Source organism: Mycteria americana (genome assembly GCF_035582795.1).
Source record: "Mycteria americana isolate JAX WOST 10 ecotype Jacksonville Zoo and Gardens chromosome Z unlocalized genomic scaffold, USCA_MyAme_1.0 Scaffold_18, whole genome shotgun sequence".
Lineage (NCBI taxonomy): Eukaryota > Metazoa > Chordata > Aves > Ciconiiformes > Ciconiidae > Mycteria > Mycteria americana.
Genome location: NW_027445436.1, coordinates 13,607,539 through 13,633,391, shown reverse-complemented (window position 1 = coordinate 13,633,391; position 25,853 = coordinate 13,607,539). Strand labels below are relative to the sequence as shown.

Genomic DNA, 25,853 nt, shown 5'->3' with positions numbered 1-25,853 from the left:
CAGTGATGTTTGATAGGTTGCGCTAAGTGTTGGAGCTGGGATTAATCATAGGAAGCAGAGTGGAAAAGACTTTCAAAGGAAGGAAAGAAAAATCGGTGTATATAATTTGGCTAGGCAACAAAGGAGACATGACTGTACCTTTTAAAGGCTGTAAACACTGAACTGGGAAAGAAATGTTTTATGATATTACATAGAATCACTTATAGGAATAAGTAGATGAAGTTGAACAAAGTAATGCTTATGCTGAATATTATATTAACATTGAGGTTTATTAGATTATGGAACACTCTTCCCAAAGGATGTGGTTCAAGCTCCATTACTAGTCCCTTAAAATTAGACTGGATAGAATAACAAAATGTACTGGAGGGAACACTGTTGCATGGGTAGGGGATGAACACAGTTACCTAATAGGTCTTCACATTTCACTTGCTTCCATGATTCATTTCCTGAAAAAGTGCTTCCAGAATGTGTTAATGACATCATGGCCCTGGCTGTCTCGGACACGTTGGTGCTTCTTGGTGCTGCAGCTTTCAGAGAGTTTATTTGGAGATTTGCTGGGCTGTCTTTTTTCCAGTGGCTCCTATAGCTCAGCCGTTCCCTGCAGCTTTCCTGTTCTGCTGCAGCATTGCCCGGAGCAATGGGGAGTGGCAAAAATCAGGTGCCTGGGGTGCATTTTAAGAATACAGATACACACGGACTGGGCTATTCCTGGAGAGGCTGTGATCAGGAGTGGGGCAGGCAGCAGAGTTTGTGTTGCAGAGCTTGGCTTCACAGAAATGACTACCTTCTGCTTTTCTTGGCAAGTCGGATGAAATACTTGTCTCTGTTAGAATAGTATTATTAGGTGTGAAAAACCTCAAATAAATAAGTTGTACTCTGTCATGTATTTCAATGAGCCAGTCTTAGTGGTTCTGTTGCACTGATTTGATGAGAAGAAAATAACTTGTTTTTAAAACAATGTCTTCTACAGTTTTTTTTAAACATTTAAAGAAGTCATCTAAAACATGCTCTTAATCTTTCTATAGCATTGCAGTCACTTTTCTGTAGTATTTAGGAATTAAATACTGAAAATAAAGTATAATAATAATAAAGCACCTGAAATAAAGCCCATGGCAATCCACTATGTAAGTTGTCGAGATGCGTGTGACTTTGACCTTGCACAGCACTTTGCACCAAGGACTAAGTGGTAGCTTGATAGGATTTTAAGCCTAGATATGCTGTTTCAGCTGATCACGCATTTACTCTGATACACATCCTTTACCATTCCTATATTCCAAACAGTAAATAGTCAAGATGGACTGGTACATAGCCGTTTTCTCAAAATGCTTACAGCACTGCACACAAGCTTTTAAATTTAGTATCTCCCACATGTGAATTCTTGCTGCAGCCTGCTGATGACTTAGAAACCAGCTAGCCTACCAGTATTTAAAACGTGAATTTACTTTGCTAGACTGTGTGTTGCCCAGAAACTATTCATTTGTAGTTGTTTCTAAAACGTCTTTCCTTCGAGGTTGCAAGCTAGCTTGGGTTAATTCTGTTAGTCTCATGCTAGACAGTGGAGAGCATGAAGAATATTGCTGAAAATTAAAAATTGTTACTTTTGTCATTTGTATTACTATGTCAGATATAATGTTGCAAAAATCTATCATTTATAAGAACTTGTGTCAGCTGAAAAAGTTACTGCAATAAAAAAGTTACTGCAATATTTAGGACAGCCATTTTTCCGCTTCTGAGTTGTATAATTTCCCTACCTAAAAAATCTACAGTATAATCAGATCCACTTTTTCAGTCAGATTGTGGTTTGTATATATATATATACATCAGTGTGTTTATGCTCCTTATGAGTTTAATGTTGCTTGAGGATGGAATACTTAACATGCAAGTTCATTAACCACATAAAATTATTCCACATTTCCTATATTTCAGCTTTGCTATTTTCTTGCTGTAATGAATCTTCCAAAAACTTGCAATGGGACTTTCCTAAAATTAATGTAGCTGCTGATTTTATAGTCTTTTAAGCAAGTTTACTTGGTGCTCCTCACAATTAGCAGTTTTAATTTGCTTAAATAAAGACTTGAGATGTTAAGGACATGCTTATAAAGTATAAAATGACTTTGACTTGAGACATTGTGAACTGCATCTTGATATAGCAGTTGCTTCACTGATCCAGCCTCTCCCATTTATGATTCCATGGACCACTTTTTCCTCTCCCATTCATTATCACATAACATCCCCGTGGCAACTTGAGAAATTGCTTACATGGAAAAGTAATTATAGGAAAGTATTTATGTATTTTTAGCTTTCTTCTAACACAATGTAGCAGCTGGAAACAAGGACAAGAGCCAGCACAACATGAACTGCCAGCTCTCCATGGGCCACCAGAAAGCGTTCATCAGACCACAATGTGAGAACCATTGAATTGACTTAAGAAATGTGACACACATAATAAGCATTAAAAAAAAAACAAAAAAACAAACCAAACCCACCCAAACAACCCTCAAGTTCCTAAAGCTGCTGCTTGAATGTAATAAGAATGAAATAGTAATTGTAGTGTTTTTGAATAATATGTTATTCACTGGTTTTGGTGGAGGAGGTACATGATGGTATCCATTAGATGCAATGAAAATCACTTTTGCTTTATTTCTTCATAATCTATATTTACTGCTGCCTTAGATGTTGTTGCAGCATTGAACAATTTTCTGGATGCTGAAAGTTTCATAAATAGGAAAGTAGGGTGTGGAGCTAGGACTTGATTTGAACAGATTACTGAAACATAAGTTAGATCTGTTTGGTTTTTTGTGATTGGGTTTTCTTTCTGATATTTAACGCTTTTTTACCAACTTCTAGTCTCATCTACTTGTGTTCTTTCCATTTTTGCAACAAGGGAGCAGGATTGTCATTTTGGAAACGTTAAAATGACAGGAAGAGATCAAGAAGATCTTTTGAAGATCTTTGTGTCTACTAAAACTCTTACTTCTTCCTTTTCAGTCTCGAAAGCAGCCCGGGGCTGCACCTCAATCCGGTGCACTCTTCAAAATAGTTTCAAAAGCAATAAAACTCATTGGCAGGATGCTAATTGATGTATGATAGGACTTGGGTTGTGTGTATGGGGGAATGAGGAAAGGATCTGCTCTGTTACCAAGCTCCAGTGATGAGAGAAATGAGCACACTCAGAAAGGCTATGCCAGCATTAATTGAAATTTAATGCTTATGTTTAAACTTAGTGAAGGATAGGCTGTTCAAAGGAAAACTTGATGAAGTTCAATTATTAATATGATTGCATTTTGCAACTGCTATTAAATAAAAAATAATAATTAAAAAAATCTCCTTTTCCTAGAAAGATACCTTGAAATAAGTAACACCAATTTTCTCTGCATTAAATTAATTTAATGCTCTTTCCAGGGAGAGAGCTCAGAGGGTTTGTCTTCTAAGCCTTTACACTGAAGGTTGGAAAGTGAATAAAATGTGTTTTGTGGAAGAATTACGAGTTTAATAAATATCCCAAGAAAGCTCACAAATCAATTATAGCTCAGTTTGTTCATATACTAACTTGAAATAACAGTATGCAGTGCTAGAAGTTCAGTTTGCTATACATTTCAGTGCTTTATAATGAGTAAATTTTTAAAGCATCCTCTGTGCTCTTACCTGTCTTTTGGTTTTAAAACGTCTTTAAAATCAAGCTCTTAAAGTTTTGCTGAGTCACATGAAAGTAAATAAATGCATTTAAATAAATGTGTTTAAACTGTTCTCCAAGTAGGTACAAACATGAACCTTATTTGTATCTTCTTGTTGTTGTGTAACAGAGCAGAGTGTTAAGCTAAGATTTCTGCAGAGTTGTGTTTACATTAAATAACAGTCTGGTGAAAGAAAGTTCTTTTTTGAGGAATGTGTCATAACTTAATTTTGGCATTAAGTGTTGTTCCACAGACTGTCAAACTAGATGAAAAATCCTGGGTTTGTTTTCATGGCTATGAACAGTGTTTCTAGCCATCTTACAGAAGACCTCAGATTCTCTACTGCAAAAAACCATACCTTGCTCTTAGCGAGACCTGCTTTCCTTGCTGTGCCTTACATAGGATTGTATGAATAGGGAAAAAAGAAGCTGTGATGGGTAGTTTTGTGGAAGAGAAGGCAAAAATGGATCTGCTCATTCTGTTTTAAAGGTAAAACAGGCTGTTCCTTCTCAAAGTACCTGTGTATTTGCCAGAAATAATTGGCAAAATTTTAATATTTCTCTAATTGACAAAAATTCTAGTAATGTGGTTCCATGTGGAATTGAGTTAAGAAATAAAGTTATACTAAAGAATTGCAATTAAAAATAGATTACAAGTATTTTGCAGAAAACAGTAAATTCTATAGATGGAATAAGTGATCCAAATACATAAACGTTGAAGAGACTGTTTTAGGGTTAAGGATTATTAACTTCATCGCTTATAATTAGCACCAGAAAAGTAGTATTTGGTAATGTAGAACTTTCTCAGAGTTTATAGTTTCAGAAGTACTTTGGGTCATGATGCTATTGCAGGCAATCCACCCCCTTCATCCTTTTCACAGTTCAGTAGTTTAGTTTTGAGAATTGTAGCTCATCTTTGCCACTGCCCAGAGATATAGAAAGCTTTAAGAAAACTTCTGTGACTTGTATTTCCCTTGGGATATATACTAAAATGACAAGAGAATAGGAGTAAGTGAAATTTAAAGTGAAATTTAAATGTGAAAGAAATCCAAGCACTATATGTTAAAGTGTCTAGGCAAATTTTATTCCATACTTTTAATGATGCCAGGCAGCACTAGTATGGTTACAGCTACCTATGGCTATGCTATTGGCTTAAACAGGAATTTTAAACATGAGATTTTCTTCTTTTTATTCTGTTTCTCCATGATGTTCCAGTGAAGCAGAATCGGAAGTGTGATTCTGGGTGCTTCTTTTTGTATCAGTGTATATTCTTTGTATATTTAGTTTTCTGTTAACTGTAACTTTACATCTGAAAAGCAGATGGTGAGGAGAGCTTCTAAGGGGTTGCAGCATTACTTTAGTTTTGTTTCTCTTGCTAAAAAAACTTAAATATACCTTAATAATTTTGAAATGTACATAAATGTAAAACCAGATGTAGCAATGTGTTATTTCAAATATTGTGAACATATAGAATACAGCTAGAAACACTGACTACTTATCTCTCTGTCCTCCTAAGCTCTTTATCTTTTTAGCACTTTAATCTGCTGTTAATGATCAGAAACAATATTTTCCTTAGAAATGTCTCTTAACTTGAGTACATTGAGAGCACCAACCAATACGTAGCACCTAATTTGACATTGCATTTTGGAACTGAAAGGAATATTATGAACCCATTAACATGGGATTGTTTTTCTGGAGGAATACACTCGCCAACAAGAGAGACAACTTCAGGAGGTTACTTGGGTCATATATAAATGTGCAGATTTCTCTTGGACATAATTACCTCATTCTCCCTGGTGGAAGATTCAACTTACCAGTATTTTGGCCATATCCCTCTTTTCATAACTATTGAGGAAAGGTGTAGTAATGGCAGATGCCAGCCACAGAAGGGTGGGGTGGTGGAAAATTAAAAATGCTGGCTTAGCTGAGAACTACACTAAACTTTTACTTTAGGAGAGGAAACGTGCTGAATTTGAATTCATTTAACAAACGATGATAACTATATAACACAATTCTTTAAAAGAATTTCTTTGCATGTTACCTATCTGAATAACTCATGTAAGTTTAAAAGCTAACTTCATGGTCAGCATTTTTATTCAGCTTCGTTCTGATTTAAGGACAGTGGATCAAAAACACAGTGATAAAGGATTATTAATGTAACATTAATTTTTTTGCTAGGAAAGCTGTACTTATAGTGCTTTTTATTATAAGAACTCCTTCAAGCTGCTTAACACTGAATGGCATTAGTTCCCTTGCCCTTGACATGGCAGTAACTGCCTTGCAGTTGTGTTGATGAAGGGAGTGTTTGTTTATTACAAAATCTGACTATATAATTACATTTGAAGAAAAACACTCTTTGGCTGGTTTGAAATTTTATAGGGCTAAGACTACTTCAAATTTTTTTAATTGGTTATACTATACTTATGTTTTGCATTCAAATGACTCGCAGGTTTTTGTCCTGTGCACCTTGAATCTTGCAGACTAGAAAATTGAAAACTAAACTTTCTTAATTTTTCTGTCTTCTTTAAGAAAGTGTGTTATAATTAATTTTTATTTTAGGCATTAATAAAAAAAGGAAATAAGAATTTTGGGGTCTTTTTAAAGTTGAGATTATTTCTTACTGTTATGCTGTATAATTCAAGACTTTGACCTATTAAATGAATAATTTGGTGAAATGCTCAATCTCTGCCATAAAATTTCAAGATACTCTCAAAAAAATTAAGTGTTAAGCAGGCATTTGGGGAAGAATATAATCCAATGTGATTGGGAGGGGCTGCTTCTTATCACCTGGGAATGTATCAGGAGCCCAGATGTGATAAAGGTAGAGGCCCAGTGACACTGAAGTTGTCATGTGTCACTGTAGCCTGGGGGGGGGGCAAATTTATCTTTTCCCCAGTAACGCTGAGTCTGCAGCATCTCTGCTTCAGCTTTGGTGCTTTTCTTCTTTTTTTCCCCAGTGTAAATCAGTCTCATGAGTGCTGGCAAGGAAATAAGGATTTATGGACTTGCTGGAGATGGCTGAGGGGAGTCCTCTAATCCTCCCCTGCTGTCCCTTTTCCCTTCCAGTCTCCTGTTAATCGGTATTTGGGCACATAGCTGGTCAACTTGGTTCACCAGTGCTGCTGTAATTAGGAACAGGAATTTCAAATGCAGGAGTTTAGTATTGGAGTTCATTTTTTTTAACGCTGTAAGGATTAAGTATGAAAATGACTCTGCATTTCAGGCTCAAAGTTTAAACAGTATGATAATGAGAGTTTTAACGAGCAGCTTTCAGGTGCTTTATACTGGCTTTATACTTTATGCCTTAATACCAGAGCTGTATATGCACCATATATATACACCTAAATAAAGGGGAGGGTATGCTAACATGCATTCTTATTGTAGTTCATGAGCAAAGAACTGAGAGTTGGTGTGGAATGGTGAGCTATTTACATTTTTGTAGCTAATAAATTTTTGCGGGTCTAAAATGAATGAAGCTTTGGTGCTTTGTTACGCGTGTATTTTTGAGGCAGTTGTGAGACAACAAAAACTTGCTTACCCAAGAGGAATCAACCAGTCTGTTTTTTTTTTTAACGGTATCAATAGTGATTTGTCACTTCAAACTTTTATTTCTTTTTAACTAGATTTTTAACTTCAAATTATTGTAAACAGTTTGTACTTCCATACCTTTACATCTTATATGCAATCTCTTAAAAAGGAATTTCAGAGCAGTGTAAGTACCTCCAACTGGAGTGCTTTTTCAAGTTGTTTCATCTTCTGTAGGAATGCAAAAATATGAGGCTGAGTTTAATAATACCTTAAAATTTAAATTTAAATTGCTGTTGATCCTGTCTTTTTTTCCAAGAAGCTTATTATTTGCTCTTATGTTGTCTACCCACAATAATGAGCAATGATGATGATCTCTACAGGACTCTCAATCTGGAGGTTCTAGTTTAAGCAGTATTAGTTTTTGTTACTGTGTTTGGCCTAAAATATGCTGAGCTTATTAAAAATAGAATACATGAGAAAAATGCTGCATGATGGACCAAGTTGGTTTTATTAAAAAGGCAACATACAAGCTCCTTTTCCTCTCAATATGTTAGCATTATCAGGATTGCTACATGAATCCTTCAGCTGGTATCTGCTCTGTGTTTAAGGTTCTCCCCTTCAAATATATGCTTTTGTTTCACCTCTTCTAATTTCCTTTTCATATATTCCTATGACTTAATTTTCTTGAATTTCCAGTAATCTTTCAATTCCCACCTCTCCATGCCCACTGCTGTGTTACTCCTGAAATTTTCATTTTGAGAAATCAAGTAGTCAGACCTGTCATCTCATTGTACAGGGGTGAATTGTTTTTCCCTCTTCTCTCTGCCTGTGTGTCAGATGCTATCTTTTCCTCTAAAGGAGCTTTCTTCATTAAAATGTAAACAAACATAATATTTTTTGCCTTTTCTCTCTAGCTGGCCTGTGGACAGTATTCACACTAGGTGGGGTGGGGAGTAAACCAACGCCGCAGCTGGAGCAGTGCTCCCCTCTAGCAAACCAGAGTCTACTGCTTCTGCTGGTCTTGGCTAATCTGACTGATGCTCCAGATATGCCGAATCCCTACAGGCAAGCTATTATGTCCTTTAAGAACACACAAGGTTTGTATCTGTTCTTACTTCTAGGCATGAACTGATGAAAATGAAGTGTTAAGTTGCTGCGACTACTTAGAGGTTCTCTTTCAAAAATTTGTTTTCCCTCCAGCCAGCCTGTGAAAGAGTAGTAATAGTATATTTTCTTCTGGGAATTTTGAGATGGAGTTCCTCAGCTGCTGGAACTTACTTGAAGGGGCAGGGGGAGAAGGATACTCTTTCCTTCAGACTTGAGAAATTTTAGAAAGCTTCATAATTTCATGAAATATAAATAAAAGTGACCTATAAGTAGGTCAGTTATCCAAGAGTCTGCAGGAGTCCCCTGAAACTTTATAGCACTTGGGGAAATTCTGTTTAGCTGGAGTCATGTTCCTTAGAGCCAAGAGGAGCAATTGAATTGCTAACTGGATTGATTTGCTAACTGTATTCTCATATTGCAAATATGAGGAGAAACTGGTTAACATCACTTTCATGAGACTTTTATATACGGAAAGTTTCAGAGTTGTTTCAGTGCTTGCCTGGTTTTTGAGAAGTCTGGTTCCAGTCTATATATCAGGTAACTGCAGGTGCGATGCTGTACTGACTCACAGTGCCCTGCTGCAGAGGGTCTTGCTTGGGACACAGTAATGCCCTAACACAGCTTGGACTATCTAGATAGCTCAGCTTGCAGGCAGAATCACAGAATCACAGAATCATATAGGTTGGAAAAGACCTTTAAGATCATCGAGTCCAACCATAAACCTAACACTGCCAAAAAACCACCACTACACCATGTCTCTAAGCACCTCATCCAAACGTCCTTTAAATACCTCCAGGGATGGCGACTCAACCACTTCCCTGGGCAGTCTGTTCCAATGCTTGATAACCCTCTCGGTGAAGAAAAATTTCCTAATATCCAGTCTAAACCTCCCCTGGCGCAACTTGAGGCCATTTCCTCTTATCCTATCACTTGTTACCTGGGAGAAGAGACCGACCCCCACCTCTCTACAACCTCCTTTCAGGTAGTTGTAGAGAGCGATGAGGTCTCCCCTCAGCCTCCTTTTCTCCAGGTTAAACAGTCCCAGCTCCCTCAGCCGCTCCTCATAAGACTTCTGCTCCAGACCCTTCACCAGCTTCGTTGCCCTTCTCTGTACCCGCTCCAGTACCTCAATATCCCTCTTGTAGTGGGGGGCCCAAAACTGAACACAGTATTCGAGGTGCGGCCTCACCAGTGCCGAGTACAGGGGCACAATCACTTCCCTAGTCCTGCTGGCCACACTATTTTTGATACAAGACAGGATGCCATTGGCCTTCTTGGCCGCCTGGGCACACTGCTGGCTCATATTCAGGCGGCTGTCAACCAACACCCCCAGGTCCTTCTCTGCCAGGCAGCTTTCCAGCCACTCTTCCCCAAGCCTGTAGCGTTGCATGGGGTTGCTGTGGCCCAAGTGCAGGACCTTGCACTTGGCCTTGTTAAACCTCATACAATTCACCCCAGCCCATCGATCCAGCCTGTCCAGGTCCCTCTGCAGAGCCTGCCTACCCTCCAGCAGATCAACACTCCCACACAACTTGGTGTCGTCTGCAAACTTACTGAGAGTACACTCGATCCCATCGTCCAGATCATTGATAAAGATGTTAAACAGAACTGGCCCCAACACCGAGCCCTGGGGAACACCGCTTGTGACCGGCCGCCAACCGGAGTAAACTCCATTCACCACCACTCTCTGGGCCCGGCCGTCCAGCCAGTTCTTTACCCAGCGAAGAGTACACCCGTCCAAGCCATGAGCAGCCAGTTTCTCCAGGAGAATGCTGTGGGAGACCGTGTCGAAGGCTTTACTGAAGTCTAGATAGACAACATCCACAGCCTTTCCCTCATCCCCTAGGTGGGTCACCTTGTCATAGAAGGAGATCAGGTTGGTCAAGCAGGACCTGCCTTTCCTGAACCCATGCTGGCTGGGCCTGATCCCCTGGTTGTTCTCTACATGGCGTGTGATAGCACTCAGGATGATCTGCTCCATCAGCTTCCCCAGCACCGAGGTCAGGCTGACAGGCCTGTAGTTCCCCGGGTCCTCCTTCCGGCCCTTCTTGAAGATGGGTGTCACATTTGCTAATCTCCAGTCAGCAGGGACTTCCCCAGTTAGCCAGGACTGCTGGTAAATGATGGAAAGGGGCTTGGTGAGCACATCTGCCAGCTCCTTCAACACTCTCGGGTGGATCTCATCAGGCCCCATAGACTTGTGAGTGTCTAAGTGGTGCAGCAGGTCACTCACCATTTCCCCTTGGATAATGGGGGCTCCAGTCTGGTCCCCATCCCTATCTTCCAACTCCAGGGGCTGGGTACCCATAGAACATTCGGCCCTGCTAATAAAGACTGAGGCAAAGAAGGCATTAAGTACCTCAGCCTTTTCCTCATCCTTGGTCACTGTGTTTCCTCCCCCATCTACTAGGGGCTGGAGATTCTCCTTACCTCTCCTTTTGCTGCTAATGTATTTGAAGAAGTGTTTTTTGTTGTCTTTTACAGCAGCAGCCAGACTGAGCTCTAGCTCAGCTTTGGCCCTTCTAGTTTTCTCCCTGCACAGCCTCGCTACACCTTTGTAGTCCTCCTGGGTTGCCCGCCCCTTCTTCCAGAGGTCATAGACTCTCCTCTTTCTCCTCAGTTCGAGCCAGAGCTCTCTAGTCAGCCAGGCCGGTCTTCTTCCCCGCCGGCTTGTCTTTCGGCACCTGGGGACAGCCCGCTCTTGTGCCTTTAGGACTTCCTCCTTAAAGAATGTCCAGCCTTCCTGGACCCCTTTGCCCATAAGAGCTGCCTCCCAGGGGACTCTCTCGACCAGTCTCCTAAACAGGCTGAAGTCCCCCCTCCGGAAGTCTAAGGTGGCAGTTTTGCTGACCCCCCTCGCCGCTTCTCCACGTATCAAAAACTCTATCATTTCGTGATCACTCTGCCCAAGACAGCCTCCAACCATCACATCACTCACCAGTCCTTCTCTGTTCGTGAACAAGAGGTCCAGCGGGGCACCTTCCCTCGTTGGCTCACTCACCAGCTGCGTCAGGAAGTTATCTGCCACACGCTATAGGAACCCCCTAGACTGTTTCCTCTCTGCTGTATTGTATTTCCAGCAGACATCTGGCAGGTTGAAGTCCCCCACAAGAACAAGGGCTAGCGATCGTGAGGCTTCTCCCAGCTGCTTATAGAATAGTTCATCTGTCTCCTCATCCTGGTTGGGTGGTCTGTAACAGACTCCCACCACAATATCTGCCTTGTTGGCCTTCCCCCTGATTCTGACCCATAAACACTCCACCCTATCATCACCATCATCGAGCTCTAAACTATCCAGACTCTCCCTGACGTATAGGGCTACCCCACCACCTCTCCTGCCTCGCCTATCCCTCCTGAAGAGTTTATAGCCATCCATCGCCGCACTCCAGTTGTGCGAGTCACCCCACCACGTTTCCGTGATGGCCACCATATCATAGTTTTCCTGATGTACAATGGCTTCCAACTCCTCCTGCTTGTTGCCCATGCTGTGTGCATTGGTGTAGAGGCACTTCAGCTGGGCTGTCGTCCGTGCCTCCTTCATAGAAGAACACCCCTTGTGTGCTTTGAGGCATTTCACTGGTGTTTCCCTCTTGGCTCCCGTTGCCTCAGTATCCCCTGGCTCAACTCCGCTCGACTTCGGCTGTGTACAAGCGTACCCCGCGCATCTCGAGGACTCAGGCCGACTGTCCTCGCTGTCAGCCGCTCCCTCCAACCATGGCACGTCGCCCCTCAGCTTCTCTCGGGCAAGCCTGATATTATCCCCCTCCCCCTTCGAGGCAGTGTGCTTCTTTTCATATATACTTTATCCATACACTTAAATCTCCTCAAGTTTTAGCCATGGGGGTTTTACCTTTCATTGGCTTTATGCAGGTTGACAGTGTGCACGGAGCTACTCCGCACAGCTCAGGTGCTGCATGATAACCTGTGAAGCCATATCAATACCTCTGAATTATTCACTTTATTTGGGGGGAATTTTTATATTCCTTTAACCATTAAGTTTTTAGCAGGTTGAGCTCTAAATTCATTCACCTTTACCTAGGAAATTTTTTGGGGTTATGAGGATGGAGGATTGTTCTCATAAGAAGAATTCTTAGTCATAACATGCCCCTTTGATTTATTGGATACTGTTTACAGGTATTTGAGATCAAATTCTTGATACAGTTTTGGGGTTTTTTTTTTCTGTTTTTTAAACTGCAAACTTCTATGAATATTTTATTTTGGTTGACTTTGTTTCACATCATCAGTAACTAGTAATGTATTTCATGGAAAATTTATACATGTATCGTTATAAAATTTTAAAAGAACTTATTCTATGTCAAAAGCAGCATGAAAAGCTGCATATTCTCTAGATGTGTATGTTTATAGAATGACTTATTGTTTCCCATAAACTTGTTTCCACTAGCAGTACTCATATAACTGAGCTTAAATTTGATTCCTGTGAATGTTGTGAGGGGCTGGTAAGAGGAGAATGATATGAAAAAGAAAGGCTGGTTACTGTCATAATGATCTATAGTATGTGACTATAAAATGAAAACTGGCTTTTTTGTTGAAGTAATTTATATAATTTAATTGGGACAAAACTAATAAAATTCAGGATAGTTTATTTTACATGGTCTAAAATAGTTTAATTTTTCTGTTGGTCAGTTTAATGTTCTGTAGAATAATACAGGATATGATGCTGTTGCTGATAAGTTTCTTTAATACTGTTTAGATTATTTTTATACAGTTTTTTAAATACCCTTTAATAAAACCAATAGTGAAGTGCTATAAATATAAGTGGCACAGTTTAAACATCCACAGAAGTGAAGCTTGAAAATCAGTTGGACACTCCTCAGCTAAGGAACTGTGGCATCAGGTTGCTGCTTAATAGAGCATGTTGAATTGATCTGATTTTGCTGTCTACATCCAAATTTTCCCTAGTAAAGAGAAACACTAGCCTGAAGCGTGATATTTTTAAACTAATCAGTCCATAATCACGATCAGTGATTGAAGGGGGCGTGGGGGCAGAAATGGTAGTTCAGAAAAGCCAGGCTTTGGTCTCTCCTCTGCCTGTTGGTACATCGTTTTGGGGAGAGGCAGGGTTTCCATCGCCGATGGGCTGCGTCTCGCCTCTGTGTGTGCAGCAATGCCTCCCGACTCCTGCAGGAAGGAGAAGCATTTGCTCCAGTGCCTCCTGTTGAGTTCAGCTGAATGGCTGGAGCTGTTGCCCCTTGCCCAGGCCAAGAGAAGCAGCGGCTCCCTGGCACACCGTCTCCACTGGGCCCCCAGAAACCCAGTAGGAGCCAGGGCTCCTGTGGGGCTCCTGCAGGTCTTCCAGGCACTTTTTCCTTCCAAAGAGGGTGGAGATGATATTCAAAATAAGTGAGAACTACCACATTCTTCCATACTGAAAGCTATTTAGAAACTTTGCGAAGAATACGGGCTAAAAAGAAAGGGGAAAGCGAGACACCCACATCTCAGTGGGTGTAGGGAGTGTTTGTGTGATCAGTCCCTACCAGTATAGAGATTTCTCCAGAAGAGTGGAAAAGTTTGGTAGGAAACCATGGGAGTACTCATTTAAGAGCCAGATTTGTGTTGGCTCACGGTTGCTGCCCATGGGCACACGTGTGGTGATACTGTTCTCACTGTTTTCCATGGTGATGCAGTCTATAATATCTGAGAAATCTTTCAAGATTTGAGGAAAAAGGAAGATTTGGATGAAGTGCAATAGTTGCTGCCTAGCATGCCGGCTATCATAATACCACTTGCTTGTAAAATGACTTGTAAAAAAGCAGGATTTGAAATTGGCATTGGTTTGTTGTTTTTTTTTTTCTTTATCCTTCTGAGTCTTTTCTTCCTCTCCTTAAAAATCCCTTCTGTCCACAAATCACTGAGCAGGAGGAGTAGTATTGTCACGCTGTTTTATACAGCAGAGCTTTCCTAAGTTAATGTGTTTATTTAAAAAACGATAAACAATTCAGAAATCTGTAGTCTGTTATTGTGGGAACAAAGGAATTTTAGTTAAATTCTTCAACTTTGGACATCTTGTTTATAGTAATACGAAAATTTTTAAGTCCAGACCTTTAGTATACTTGAGTATCCAAACTGCTATTGTTCCCAGAATATCCTCTTGCCATTAAATTGCTGTAATTTTTCCATATGCATAGCTTGTTTGTGTGCTCAGAAAAGATAGCCTTTGTATTCGATTGCCAGGATGCTGAAATAAATCAGCTCAAAAAGGCAGACTCATCCTACTTCATGTATCATCACAGAAGATGCATGCTTTGAATGGATGTTTTTGAACAGAGCTGGACAGGAAAATACTTTATACAAATTTCTGTGAAGCTTTTTGACAGTTGAGAAATGTACCTGTTCTGCACTGGAACAAAACCTTGCACTCCCAAAGGTTTTTTGTAAAGAAACCAAAGGCAAAAATCTCTGACTTGGGGAGATCTGGAGGCTGAGTAAGGACATGAATCTGGCTTTCTGACATGAGTATGAGTGCATTGACTGTCACACTTGCTTTTTCCATTTCCACTGGAAATTCCTAGATGTTAGAGATCTGTGCTGATGGACATTTTTGTTGAAACTGGTAAAGCTTCTTGTGAAAAGGTTCTGTGAACAGAAATCTGTTTTATTCTCACTTCCAGCTCTGGCACAGATTATATTGTGAACATGAACAAACTGCTGTTACTTTGAGGGATGTTAAACTATATGATGTGGTGTTTTAAATCACTTTAACCCACTAAACTCCCCACCACATACACATCTTTAAAGTCCTGACAACACCTATGTTTCACTGAAAATATACTGATAGTCTTGACCTATGTGCATCTGCCCTTCATGCCAACAAATGGATAGGAGATACTCCACCTTCATGCCAGTGAACTAAACCTGGAAGTATGGGGTGCAGGGTTTGGAAACACATGAATTGTCAGTACATTGGTTCCAGAGAAGACGCTGTAGCTGCCCTCCTTGCAGCAGCTCCTGGGATTGCTTTCCTTTCTAAGAGTGGAAGCCATTTGGATGAACAGAATAGCTTTATGAAAAAATATGAGTGTCTTGTGCAGATGCGGGGGTCTTACTGGAGCTCATGTGGGAGGACAATCTCAGCTTTTTGGCACAACTGAAGCTTCATGAGACCCTATTAAGGTTTATGACCATTGGTGATAAGTCATGGATGATTTTTGTTTCATCCTTACTGTGGTGTCCATATAAAATATTTCACTGAGAGATTTTATAAAGTTAACAAATAGCTGGATGGTAAATGTATTTGTTAAAGATTGGTTTTTTGATTTCTTTATTTCAGATAGCACTGCTTTTTCATCATCAAATCCACACACTTTCCAGATTAATTTTAACAGTTTATACACAGCTTTGTGTGAACAGCAGAAATCTGATCAAGCGACTCTTCTTGTATACATGCTTCTGCATCAAAACAGCAACGTAAGGACATATGTGTTGGCACGAACGGACACAGAAAATCTTGTAAGTATTGCTCTGCTTGCCTTATACTCATCACGAGGGGTTGGTCCTGGAAGCTTGGGTGTCACCAGCTGCCAGTGTCCCCTGTTCTGCAGTGGGGGCAGTAGGTTCTGGCTCACTCACTTTTATTTTGTCATCTCAGGAGTATGATGCTAAACGTGTCACTGCAGTACAAGATAGTACTGATAAATCTACCAGGCTGTCTTTGATTCCCTCTTTCTCAGTGCCACTGTCTGATCCAGATAAACCTGCTGACCTCTGGGCTTGGTGTAAAGAAACTGGTAGCAGATATCGTTCTATTCATTGTTTTATTTTTCTTCTTTAGATATTCAGGCCAAAAAGTTACACAAGCTTACTGTGTGCGTATAGGGATAATACTTAACAAAATGAGCTGTAACTTGACTAATGCCAAATGTCTTAGAGGGTTGACCTGAGGCTGAAACTCCTCAAGGAGCAGCTGACAGATTTTATAGAAATGCAACTGTAGTGACTTTTTAGCTGCTTTAAATAGGATTGTGGTTAATAGCAAATATAACAGACACCTGGTACAGTTTTTGTAGGTTATAAATTAGCTTATGCTCCCCACTATGTTTAGTAATGTCACAAACCACTTGAACAAATCTTACTTATTAGAAAGTATTCCTTTAATGTTAAAGGAGAAGCCGCTGCCCGAGTGTTCACACACCATTCAGGGAGTTGCACACACACCACCCGAGACTTTAACTGCTAGGACCTGAGTCCCTTTGCAGCGGGCAGCTCCACTGAGCTGACGGGTGCCCCTTTTCGACTCCTCGCTCACACACACTCACTCTCGGGCGCTTCCTCTCCCCTCTGGCTCGACCCTAGGTTTCCCGAAGCAGTCTCTGATACGACATATGCCAGATGAATTTATTGATTGGTACAGCGGTGAAAACAGCTCGAGCTGGGTGCCTCCGGAGAGGGACCCAGAACAAAGAAATCCCTGGGTAATTATACCCTTACAATCTAAATTCCCCACCCCTCAGGAGACAGTTCAGACCAATAGTAGTATTTGGGTCTGGGGTCTTCCCATTCTTCATTGGGCCCTTTCATTGTCTCTAGGCAGGCCGATTCTTCTCTTATCTCTAAGATTGCAGCTTCTGCTAAGGTTGAAGCCTCCTTATCTTTCTGGTTTGCACTGGTTTCAGGGGCCTTCCTTCATGTGGCCAAGTAAAAGTTCAGTGCATGGTCGGTGGATCTAGGTGAAAGTTCTTGTGGCCTAAGGCTTCAGCAAGCCTTGATACTAATGCTAAAGTGACTACTACAACAGTCCTCCCTTTGTTTTTTTTTATCAAGCATTCCTGCTTGATAAAAAAAATATGTCAAAGGTCAGACAAAGGCCGCGAATTCTTTCAAGACGAATGATTAACCACCATGTTTGTATATATAATATGATTACAAGTAACACAATAAGGCTAAGCATAATACTATTATCATGGGATGTAACGTGGTTGGAGGGACAGTTGTCAATACTGGCATAGTAGTTTCACAAGTTACATTGACAAATACCATATTAACATTTATAACATACTGGGTCAATCGTTCATCTCCATCCAACAGGCTGGTCTTAGCTGGGATATAAGTCCCTGGTATGGCCAAATGTCTCCCAAAGAGAATTTCTGCTGGTGTTGCACTTAGCCCTATGGGTCGTTGTAGGGCATTTTGCACATCCCATAGGGCTAAGTGCAATGTGTCCGGCCACTTCAAACCTGTGTTTGTAGATATTTTTGCTATCTTTTCCTTTAAGGTTCTGTTCCATCTTTCTACCTGTCCTGAGGATTGTGCGTGATAGGGAGTGTGCAAGTTCCTCTCTATACCTAGCGACTTATATAGTTGACCAATTGTATTTGCTGTAAAATGGGCACCCCTGTCTGATTCAATTGATTCGGGAACTCCATATCTGGGTATAAATTCCTTCAATAATGCTTTCATTACTCCTCCTGTGTCTGTTTTTCTTGTGGGGAATGCTTCTACCCAACCTGACAATTGATCTACTATAACTAAGAAATGTTTGTATCCACTGGCAGATGGCATATCTGCGTAATCTATTTGTAATCGTTGAAAAGGTGTCCTGGTTTCAGTTGAGATAGAGTTAATTTTCTTTATAGTGGCTGCTATGGGGCTATGTTTGGGATTTGTGCTGAAAACAGTGTTGATAACACAGAGATGTTTTAGTTGTTGCTGCACTAGTCAAGGACTTTTCAGCTTCCCGTGCTCTGCCAGGTGCAGAAGAAGCTGGGAGGGGGCACAGCCAGGATAGTTGATCCAAACTGACCAAAGGGCTATTCCATACCACATGACATTATGCTCAGTATATAAACTGGGGAAGAAGAAGGAAGGGGGGACATTTGGAGTGATGGCGTTTGTCTTCCCAAGTAACCGTTATGTGTGATGGAGCCCTGCTTTCCTGGAGATGGCTGAACACCTGCCTGCCCATGGGAAAGAGTGAATGAATTCCTTGCTTTGCTTCGCTTGCGTGCGCGGCTTTTGCTTTACCTATTAAACTGTTCTTATCTCAACCCTCGAGTTTTCTCACTTTTACTCTTCCGATTCTCTCCACCATCCCACCGGGGGGGAGTGAGCGAGCGGCTGCGTGGTGCTTAGTTGCTGGCTGGGGCTAAACCACGACAAAAGGGAAAAAGGCCCACGGTCGTCCCCCTAACTCTGAGCTCGACTTGATACTTGAAAACTTTTGGCAGGTTGGGCAGCTACTGGTGATCCTCTTTGCAGCGGCATAAATTCCTGGTGCTGTCCATATTTTTTTGTACCTGGTTAGCCACTGCCTCTGCTCCTCCATGAGCTTCGTCACGAAACCACCTAGCCACGGTAATTAATTACTTCTTTGGCAAAATTGGTTTTCTTCCAATTGTCCATATTCCGCTGTCATTTTGTTCTGCTTCCCACTTTCCCCATTGTTTCTTTTCCTCTGCTGTAGAGTCCTTTTCATACACGGCTTTGGGGTCTCTTTAATTTGGCCATTCGTTCTGATTGTCCATTGAGATTGCAACCATACACTCCTTCAGAGGTTGCTGGGCTGCAGCTTTCACAGCTGCATCAGCTAAAGCGTTTCCTTCACTAATGTCTGTAGTATCTTTGGTATGGGCTGGGCAATGTATCACAGCAATTTCTCTGGCTAGTTGGACCGATTCCAGCAAATTACGTATTTCCTCTCCATTGGATACCCTTTTTCCTGATGATGTGAAAAATCCTCGTTCTTTCCATAACATTCCTGTTGCATGACGTACCCCGAAGGCGTACCGAGAGTCTGTGTAAGTATTGACTCGTTTTCCCTCCCTAGATGAGCTGCGCGTGTCAATACTACCAGTTCTGCTCCTTGTGCGCTCAGCCTTGCTGGGAATGGTTCAGCTTCCATCACTTGTCCTTGGCTGACCACGGTGTATCCAGTCCGTTGTTGTCCGTGCAAGTAGTAGGGTGAGCCGTCTACAAATAGAGCTAAATCTGGGTTCTATGTGCCCGTTGCAGTGACAATGCTTGGGTCGCATATTGCTTCAATAGTATCTCTACTTCGTGTGGTACATAAACGGTCACTGGATGTCCTAAGATAAGTGGGCGACTCTTCTCCAATATAGCCACTGCTGCTCCTACCGATTTATTACAAGCTGGTGCCCCTGCCGCCACTGGATCAAGCTGAATTGAGTAATAGGCATCTGGCCTGTGAAGTGGACCCAGTTTCTGCGTTATAACTCCACTGGCTATCCCTTTTCGCTCATGTACATGAAAATTAAAGGGTTTTGTGTAGTCTGGGAGTCCAAGAGCGGGAGCTGATGCCAAAGCTCCTTTTATCGTTTTAAAAGCTTGCTCCCTTTCCGGACCCCATGCAATAGGTTCCATCTCCTCATTTCTTGTTGCTTCTGTCAGTGATCTTGTTAATTCTCCTAACCCAGGAATCCGTGGTCGACAAAATCCCACAGCTCCAAGGAACCCTCACAACTGTTTCTTTGTGACCGGACGTGGAAGCTTTATCATAGCTTCTATTCTTTATGGGTCTGTTACCCACTGCCCTTCCCTTAGGATAAACCCTAAATATTTAACTTCCTTCTGACACAGCTGAAGTTTGGACAGGGATGCACGATGACTTGCTTTTATACAGGCATCCTCATCTTTACTCACTATTAGCAAATCATCTACATTTTTTTACAAGGGCTGATTTGCCCGGTAATTTTATATGTCTCAAATCATTTCTCAGTATTCATGAAAAAATTGTAGGAGACCCTGCAAACCCTTGTGGGAAACGCATCCAGGTTAATTGTTGTCCTTTCCACATTAAGTCAAACAAAAGTTGGCTGTCCTCATCTAAAGGGATGCTAAAGAAGGCAGCCCTTAGATCAATCACAGTAAAATATCTTGCCCAATGCGGTAGTTGTAAAAGTATGGTAGAAGGATCGGGCACTACTGGATGTGAAGTCACTACGTGTTGATTAACTACCCATAGATCTTGCACAAAATGGTATTCCGGGTCCCCATCTTCATCTAATCTATTCTTTTTTACAGGGAGTATAGGAGTGTTATACAGTGACACACACACCTTCAAAATTCCTTGGGCTAAATACCCGCCTATTTGCTTTTGAATGCTCTTCTCAGCTTCTTGGGGACTCGATACTGTTTCACAGCCGGAGGGGGGTATCCTCCCTTTGTTTTTATGTTTACGGGTTGAGCTGAAACTAGTAATCCCACATCCGTGCTAGTTTTACTCCACAACTTTGTTGGTACGGATTTCAATACTTCCAGTATTTTTAGCTCATTATTTGGGCTTCCAGTGACTACAGTCATTCCCATGATCATTAAAACTATTCCTTTGGGCGACAAGTGTAATTCGACATCTAAAGCCTGCAAGAGATCTCTCCCTAACAGGCACACTGGGGAGTCCTCTGCCAATACAAATTGCCCCCATATACTCTTGTTTCCTATGGTTACTAATAGGGATTTGCTCAAATTCTGCTTTCTCTGTCCTGTGACTCCATGTATTAAAATTCTGTCTGTGGTCCGAGACCCTTTCAGGGTAAAATTCAAAAGGGATAATGTGGCTCCTGTTTCTACCAAGAATTCAACTTCACGACCGTCAACTTTACCTATAATTTATCCCTGCTGATACAGTTGGGTTACCCACACATTAAAAATTCCCAGTCCTTCTGCTTCCCCTTCAGGATCTGCAGAGTTTCTTCCCTCCAGTCATTGCGATTGTGAGTCTTCCTGGGCCAATTCTTCCTAGTGATAATTTCCTTCTTTTGCCCTCTCCTGCAGCCGAAGTGAGCATTCCCACTGGATATGCCCTAGATTCCCACAATAATAACACTCCCTTCCAACATTCCTTCCTGATCTCCTTTCTTTTCTCCCAAATCTTAGTTCAGACCTAGTATCCAGTCTCCTTCCCCCACTTGCCCACCCCTGTCTCTCACTTGCAAATGCCTTGCTAAAGCTGAGGCCAATAAATTTGCCTCCTGCTCTTTTACTTTCTTCCTTTCTTTAACCTGCTCAGCTTTTCGCCTTTCCTCATGCCCATCATATACAAACACAGCGATACTCAAAATATTTTGCAAATTCTCCCCCTGCCACCTGGGCATGTGTTCCTTAAAGTAATTCCATATATCGTGGGCCGCCTGATCCACAAGGATGCTAATTGTGAGCGCGTCATTAAAATTCTGTGGCATCATTCCTCTGTATTTTAACAAAGCTTGTTGGAGTCATCCCCAGAAATCACTAGGATGCTCCTCAGGTCTCTTGCCTGCATTCTTGTACTTCATTCCAGTTCACTCCTAGTTCCCCACATGCTCTAATGGCTTCTACCAAATTCCGGAGCCCTGTCTGGCAAACGGCTTGATCCCCTGCATGATTATAGTCCCAGTTTGGATCATTTGCTGGCCAGGGGTTTCTGTTTCCTTCCTCCTGTTAGCCAATTCAGCATCCTTATTCATTATTTTCTCTCTTTCATCAGGGGCGAAAGAGTTCCCACTATTGTATTTGAGTGTCACTCCAATTCGGATTATACTCCGTACATATATTCGAGAATAATTGGGCACACCTCTCGATGTCTTCCCTGAGGCGGGGCACCTTACTTCCCCACAACGCTAAGTCACCAGGTTTCCAAGGCTGGTGCCTATAAAAGGTTAATACTGGTGCAGTCTCTGCCAGGGCCCCAGGGGGCACAGCAGCAGGATTAGGAACGTGAGTCACAGTCATAGGAAAGAGCCCGGCAGCCGGAGGGTTAAGAGGAGGAGAGTCAGAAGAAGACAGATAAGGTGGGGTTGAACTACTCACAGGAATTTCTTTTTCCGGTAGCTTTTTTTTTTTTTTTTTTTTTACTTTTGTCCTGGGAGTTTTCTTTCCCCAGACCATGCATGCCATACATACCAGTAATCCATTTGGTATGGGTACCTATCCTCCAGTCGATGAGTTAAATACATTAATTTGTGTGGATCCATTCTTGTAATAAACGGCCACTCACCTTGGTATAATTTGATTGCGCACTTTTTAGATAATTCTGCTGTACCATAAATTTTCTCCCAATTCTGTAAGACCTCGGCCTAGGGCGTCCCCTTTTCCACGCTGGGTACGTTTCCCATTTCTTCTCCCCCCCCCCCCCTAGTATCGGGGTCTCATTTACGTGTGTTTTACGCTGGTCAGGCCACGCACCAACTTTTGCTTCTTGTGCGCTTTATGCTGACCAGGCCACGCACCCTCTCTTTCTTCTTGTGCAGTTTACGCTGGTCAGGCCACACACCACCCCAATCACTAGTCTCAAGCCTGCTCAGGGAATTTTAACACTCGCCTGTCAGAGCCTCCCATTCCAAAGGTCCCAGGTGAATTCACCCGCTGCCGGCAGTTGGATGTTTGGAGGCGGGAGGATCCGAGGGTGCAGGCCTAGGGTCCCATCTGGGTCGCCAAACTGTTAAAGGAGAAGCCGCTGCCCGAGCACTCACACACCATTCAGGGAGTTGCACACACACCACCCGAGACTTTAACTGCTAGGACCTGAGTCCCTTTGCAGCGGGCAGCTCCACTGAGCTGACGGGTGCCCCTTTTCGACTCCTCACTCACACACACTCACTCTCGGGCGCTTCCTCTCCCCTCTGGCTCGACCCTAGGTTTCCCGAAGCAGTCTCTGATACAACATATGCCAGATGAATTTATTGGTACAGCGGTGAAAACAGCTCGAGCTGGGTGCCTCTGGAGAGGGACCCAGAACAAAGAAATCCCTGGGTAATTATACCCTTACAATCTAAATTCCCCACCCCTCAGGAGACAGTTCGGACCAATAGTAGTATTTGGGTCTGGGGTCTTCCCATTCTTCATTGGGCCCTTTCATTGTCTCTAGGCGGGCCGATTCTTCTCTTATCTCTAAGATTGCAGCTTCTGCTAAGGTTGAAGCCTCCTTATCTTTCTGGTTTGCACTGGTTTCAGGGGCCTTCCTTCATGTGGCCAAGTAAAAGTTCAGTGCATGGTCGGTGGATCTAGGTGAAAGTTCTTGTGGCCTAAGGCTTCAGCAAGCCTTGATACTAATGCTAAAGTGACTACTACAACATTTAAGATGTCTAGGGGAATTTGTAATGGAATAGAGAGCCCTTTCCACTTTAATATTTGAAATCTTGCCAGATAATTAGATCCCTTGCCTGTTTGATGGCAGATGTGGAATGAGTTTGGTCTCGGTCCAAGTTCTAGCAGATATATTGCTAAAATCAGAGTTGATAGATGCCACCGTTGGCAAACTCGGGTGAGATGGTTGATATTCAGTTTAATCAAGACTAACTCCTGCTGCAAATTGTCTAGGTGAGGGCAGAGTCATTTTGTATGAATTCTTTGAACGAATGGTCGTATTTAATTTTCTGGGCTGTTAGTATGTGATATGACAAGTTTCACAGCTGCTAACCATATCGATTTACTTTAGAGAAATAAAGGTTAGGCGCGTGCATTGTTTGATGTCTGATATATTGTAAAACTTCCAGAAAAAGCATGAGGTGTGTGTCAAAACAACTCCAGATGCAGGTACTCAGATGCTCTGCAGTGTGGGATATTTTCATATATTATCACTTGTCTTTCCTCCCCCTCAAAAAAAAAAAAATAATCAGAAAATCACAGAAATAATCAGCAACATTAAACACTTTGTGGGAAAAGCTGAGAAAATTGAGAAAAGCATCACTGAAAAGTCAACAGCATGTTTGTTTTTTTAATACCAAAATTTGAAACTGTCTGCTCTCATTTTACTCTTCATGCATGCTGTTGCTTTTTGTGATCACTACTGACACATTACTGACATCTTTGTCAAATCCCCTTGTTTTTAACGGGCTAGTAGGTAAGGATGAGCAGTGGCCAACTGAGAAGAGCAGTTTTAATTGCTTAGTAATGCAGGCTGAGCCAGACACAGAAAGGATTGGGGGTGGGAGGATTGGACAAAGAAATCATGATCTCCTAATTACAACCCTGTGGCAAAAAAGGCTAATTCAGTCTTGGGCTTGTAAACGAGACAAAGGGGCAGGAGTAATGGAGCTGGTTATTTCCTTCCCTATATTGCAACTGCAAGAGTGGTGCTAACATGCTGCATGCTATTCTGGTGGTGTGCTACCATACTTCATAAAATATTTACAGGCTATTGAAAAATGGAGAGAGTGTAGAGAAACTTTTTTTTTGCTTTAAAATTAACAACAAAACTGTGAGAGGCTTAAAAAGCTAACTTAGCTCAGTTGGTCAGAAAAGAGCTTGAGAAGCATCAGGATGTGTACATGCCTTCACAAGGGGAAAGCCTTGAACAGGAAGGACTCTCTGCTTGCAGAGAGGTGTGATAAGAACTAAAGCCTGGAGGTTGAATCCCACAACTTAGAGATATGGGAGAAAAACAGTTAAGGTAATTAATTCAGAGGCAAAACAGTGCTCTCTGGATATCTTTGAATGAGAGTGGATGACTTTTTGGAGGAATATGGCATAAGTTAGTGGCCTCTTCATACAGAGGCAGTTGGGTGAAGTGTAAGAGTCTGTGCGATATGAGAGATCAGGTCAGCAGTCAGCTGAGTGCTCATCTTAAAGTTTTAGGGGGTTTGCAGGTTGTTCCTGTTTCACTGCACTCAGTGCATCACATTTGCTGTGTTTTCCCCTATTTTAATACTTCTCGGTTTTGGTGCCCAGGAAGCATCACTAGCAGATGTTCTGTGACATTTCCTAGGGTTTTTTGAAATGTGTCTTTGCTCTTTTGTAACTTCAGTTTAATTTATAAATTGATGCAGTGTGTTTTTGTTAACTGTTGTAATAGATAATGTCTCAGCTTGCTTCCTCATTTGTGTATGAATCTACCTCTGTCAGTTATACCTTCATCTTCTGTGGTGCTTTATAATGCTTTATCATTAGTAAGGCAATGCATCTTTTTTGCTCTTATAAGAAGTCTGCTTGGTAGAATGAATAGGATGTTTGTGTGTCTTCCATAACTTATAGCATGTCACTTTTGTATAATTTTACAAAATAATTGGGTTAAATATCTGATGCTGTTAGGGATGTTCACATCTGGCATTTGGCTATCTTATTGAAAGTACTTGCAAGGATTCTCTAGGAATTGGTGGGACTGGTGAAATAGGGCTCAATTAGCAAATTTTTTCATAAGCATAGTGTCGTGGTCTGTGGATGGGAGAATGTTGAGCCTTCTTCTGTTTGTAAGAGCAGTTAACACCCATATTGCAGGTAAAAATGCCAGTGAGATATCTGCTTGTAAGAAATAAGCTATTTCTGTTGAATATGTTTGCTTTGGCTGCTGAGCTGTGCAGCACTGCTGTATGCTGTACATTTTGTTACTGCTCAGCGTGTCTGGACTGAAATAATGTATGTGATGTATTTATATTAACTGATAGTACAGCAGTATTTTTTCCTGTGTTATAAATTTGGCTTAAGCAGGTTACTTGTGTGGCTATGTGGTCTTGTATTTTGTTGTATACTAAAGACAAGCTATTTTAAAACTCTTTGCTGGGGAAACTGTTCCTGACCTTGGACTGAATATAGCACCTGCAATTTTCAGTGTCTGTTTTTACCTGTCCCTTGTTTTGGGGATTAAAAGTAACTTGTTAAT

General features: G+C 41.7%; 1 protein-coding gene across 4 annotated transcripts in view; it reads left to right on the top strand.

The window, feature by feature from the left end:
* The window catches only part of DYM (dymeclin), a 297,267-nt gene that overhangs the window by 119,269 nt on the left and 152,145 nt on the right, over window positions 1–25,853 (top strand). For all 4 annotated transcript variants that reach the window (XM_075488866.1, XM_075488867.1, XM_075488869.1 and 1 more), the window contains 2 exons: window positions 8,116–8,298; window positions 15,597–15,775. In XM_075488866.1, the coding sequence (XP_075344981.1) occupies window positions 8,116–8,298; window positions 15,597–15,775 (362 nt within the window). The remainder of the gene's footprint in view (window positions 1–8,115; window positions 8,299–15,596; window positions 15,776–25,853) is intronic.